This window comes from Pinus tabuliformis, chromosome 1_2 (assembly GCF_031772625.1).
Source record: "Pinus tabuliformis cultivar Carrire ecotype Pingquan chromosome 1_2, CPIR1, whole genome shotgun sequence".
In the NCBI taxonomy this organism is placed as follows: Eukaryota; Viridiplantae; Streptophyta; class Pinopsida; order Pinales; family Pinaceae; genus Pinus; species Pinus tabuliformis.
In genome coordinates this window covers 1272120635-1272123750 of record NC_142298.1, presented here as the reverse complement: position 1 = coordinate 1272123750, position 3116 = coordinate 1272120635, and the positions used below count along the sequence as shown (strand labels likewise).

At 35.8% G+C, this 3116-nt stretch overlaps 1 protein-coding gene across 1 annotated transcript; it reads right to left on the bottom strand.

The window, feature by feature from the left end:
- Positions 1-248: 248 nt before the first annotated feature.
- Positions 249-2016, bottom strand: LOC149210869 (uncharacterized). Its single transcript, XM_089394493.1, has one exon. The coding sequence runs from the start codon at positions 1744-1746 to the stop codon at positions 604-606; it is 1143 nt and encodes a 380-aa protein (XP_089250619.1). The 5' UTR covers positions 1747-2016; the 3' UTR covers positions 249-603.
- Between the last annotated feature and the right edge of the window lie 1100 nt (positions 2017-3116).

Below are 3116 nucleotides of genomic sequence, written 5' to 3'. Positions count from 1 at the left end.
TCAAATTACTCAATTAGGAAGCTTGTCTTGTTCCTGATCTTTTCTTGCACCGGAAAATTTCTTCCATGTTTCTTGAAGCAATCTTTAGCAGATCAAATCATACTTCCAGTAACACTGGCTTAAACTAGAATTGTTTATCCCCTCTCAAACTTCAATTAATGAAAGCCTACTGTATAGAAACATCACACTCCAACACTAAAAAATCTTACTAAAAAATAAAAAATGATTTCATACTGCACACTCCAAGATTAAAAATTCAAAAATGATTTCATACCGGTTGAGCATTTTTCTTACAGCAACAGTAGAAGCTTTGTTGGGCTTCATGTCGCCTTGATCAGAGAAGCTGATGCTGATGTTCAAGGCGTTTCTGTATGGGATTCCCATATAGATCATAGCAGAGAGAAAATCCAGTTTCGTAAATTAGGGAAGCAACACAGTTTCCTTCTGTTGCTTTAGTTATTGAAATACCCCTCACATAGAGAACACACACATAGACATTGCACTAGTCCAGAGAAAATTTTTCAAAAAAAAAACATTCAAGCCCACTCGGATATTTTTCAGAGTAAAGGGTGATTAAATCTATGTTCGTAGCTTTGAGTGGCATCATATTGCCTCAATTGGTGAAGCTGGTGCATCATCTCTTCCTTGAAACCAAGACTCCTTCCATGTTCCTGATCTTGATTTCAACTCCATTCCCTCCCATCTTTCCACCCCACCAGTGATTGCTCTCATCTCCTCACCTCTCAATGGGGACTCCCACTCTGTGCAACCCAAAACATCATCTGCCTTGTTCTTCTCTTTGCTTTCATCAGAATGCCAAAACTGGGAAGGGAGGGCTTGGGAGCCAAAATTCCCATTTGGATGGGCAGAAAAGGCAACCATTCTTGTTCCTTTATCCACTATGAAATTATTTACAGAATGCACAGTTGATGTCGGAGAAGGAGATGCAGAAGAAGCAGCAGCAGCAGAAACCCCATTTCTATGGCCTTCGACAAATGAAACAGAGTGTTGCATAGATTTTCTTTGACTCTCTAGTTTGGTCTCTTCTACAGCATCTCTCCATGCTTTCAATGCTTCCTTTAGACTATTAATGGATTCTGTCTTCTTTTTCTGAGCTTCGGCCTTTTTCCATTCACTCAGAAGCATATCCAGGGATGAAGATTTCTCTGAACAAAAATCTTGATTTCGAATCAAATCCCTGTTATTTGAAGGTTCTATTTTTTTGCATCCATTTTTGGGTTCCACAGCACTACCCAAATGAACAGATTCAATCCTAAGGACTTCAAACCCATCTGGGCTACCCCATTTGAGAGCCAAATCCCATGGTCTCACTCCATTACAATCCTCTACATCCTTATCTGCACCATTCTTTAAAAGCAGCTCCACCATATCCAGCTTGACATTCTGTGCTGCATAGTGCAGTGGAGTTCTCCCCTTGGAATCCTTAGAATTCACAGAAGCTCCCCTCCTTATCAAAATGCTTGCAAACTGAGTCCTACCCCCTGCACAAGCATAGTGCAACGAAGTTCTCCCATGATTATCCTTGAAATCTATGAGCTGCCTGGATGTGTTCAGTAGCAGAGACTTCAAGGCCTCCTCATGTCCTAAAACAGTGGCCCAATGAAGGGGAGTTCGACCTATTGAATCAGAACACTGTATTGGGTTTCCTTCTGCCAGGAGCCTTTTTACCATGCCCACATCATTTGATCTCACTGCCCAATGCAATTCTGTTACTGAAAACTCCATATTTCTGCACAAAATCTACACTATAACTGCAAAACTCAAAATCTCAAAGACTAGACTTCTGAATTCAATAAATAAAAGTGTTAGTCCCTTGTAATAACCAAGCAGGTGCAGTTGCACAATCAGCAGCCCATCCTTAAATAGGCAGAGTTGCAGAAGGATTAGGTACATCATGCATATAAAAAATAGACCAAACAAAAAAAGACTCCGCAGTCAAAACTGGGTTTTCACCTAATAACAATGGGTGGGGTTTGGGGAGAGCGACTTGAAGGGCACGATAAGATTTGAAGGGCAGGATAAGATTTGAAAGTGTATGATCGATTAGATATAAAGTGTAGCGGTGGCTGGCAACCCTCCAACTAATATCTGCAACCAGGATAATCGTTAATTTATAATATAATTAGAGGCTCTGTGGCTGGTATACCACTCTCACCAAAGAATATGAAACAAAACAGTGTTACCTCTTCAAAGTCAATGGTCTATCGATATTCACTAAAGAGACAGTAAAACGGTGGAACAGCTCCATCTAAGCGACACAACGAAATTGTTCGCTCATTTACCTGTAATGCTCGGTGATTTGGCTTTTCACTCCGGTTTATTAAATAATAACAATGATTTGAACTTCTTTTAGTACTTCATTAAATAAGAAGAAGAAGAATAATGAGGCTCTGTGTTTGGTTTCTTGCCCAGCTAACACCTTGGTAAGGTGTTTGTGCGGTTATGCAAGTTACAGGTTCAAATCTAGCTTTAATTGTATTTCGTGGGGATGGGATTACACTGACTCACCATATCTTTCTATATTATAATAATAATAATAATAAAAATTTTATTTTAAGTTAAATGTTTTTTTTAATTTAGGAGTAAGAGATTTATTTTTATTCAATTGAAATTTAAAAAATTATGAAAAAAAAAAATTAATCATTAAAAAAATTGACACAACATCAAAACCGATCTCAAATTGTGATCAAAAGCGTCAGCATTTTATTTGCCATTATTTTAGTCACCATGACAATTATTTGCAATTTGTTTGCATTTAAGTTATGTTTATAGAAAGTTATATTGTAATCATTTTATAGTCAAAATGTTTTGACATTCAATTAATTTTGAAAATTTAAAAAGAAATAGAATTGGTTATAAATAAAAAAGTAATTAAAAAAAAATTATATATGCTACTAATTGTTAATAGTACATACATCTAATCTCAATATTTATGAAAATTTCATTATTTATAAAAATAAAAAATAAAAAATAAAAATAAATTTATATGTTACCAAGTGTCATAATAGTATATACATCAAATTTCAATATTTATGAAAAATAATACACACATCAAATCTCAATATTTATAAAGATTTAATTTCAAAATAAATGTG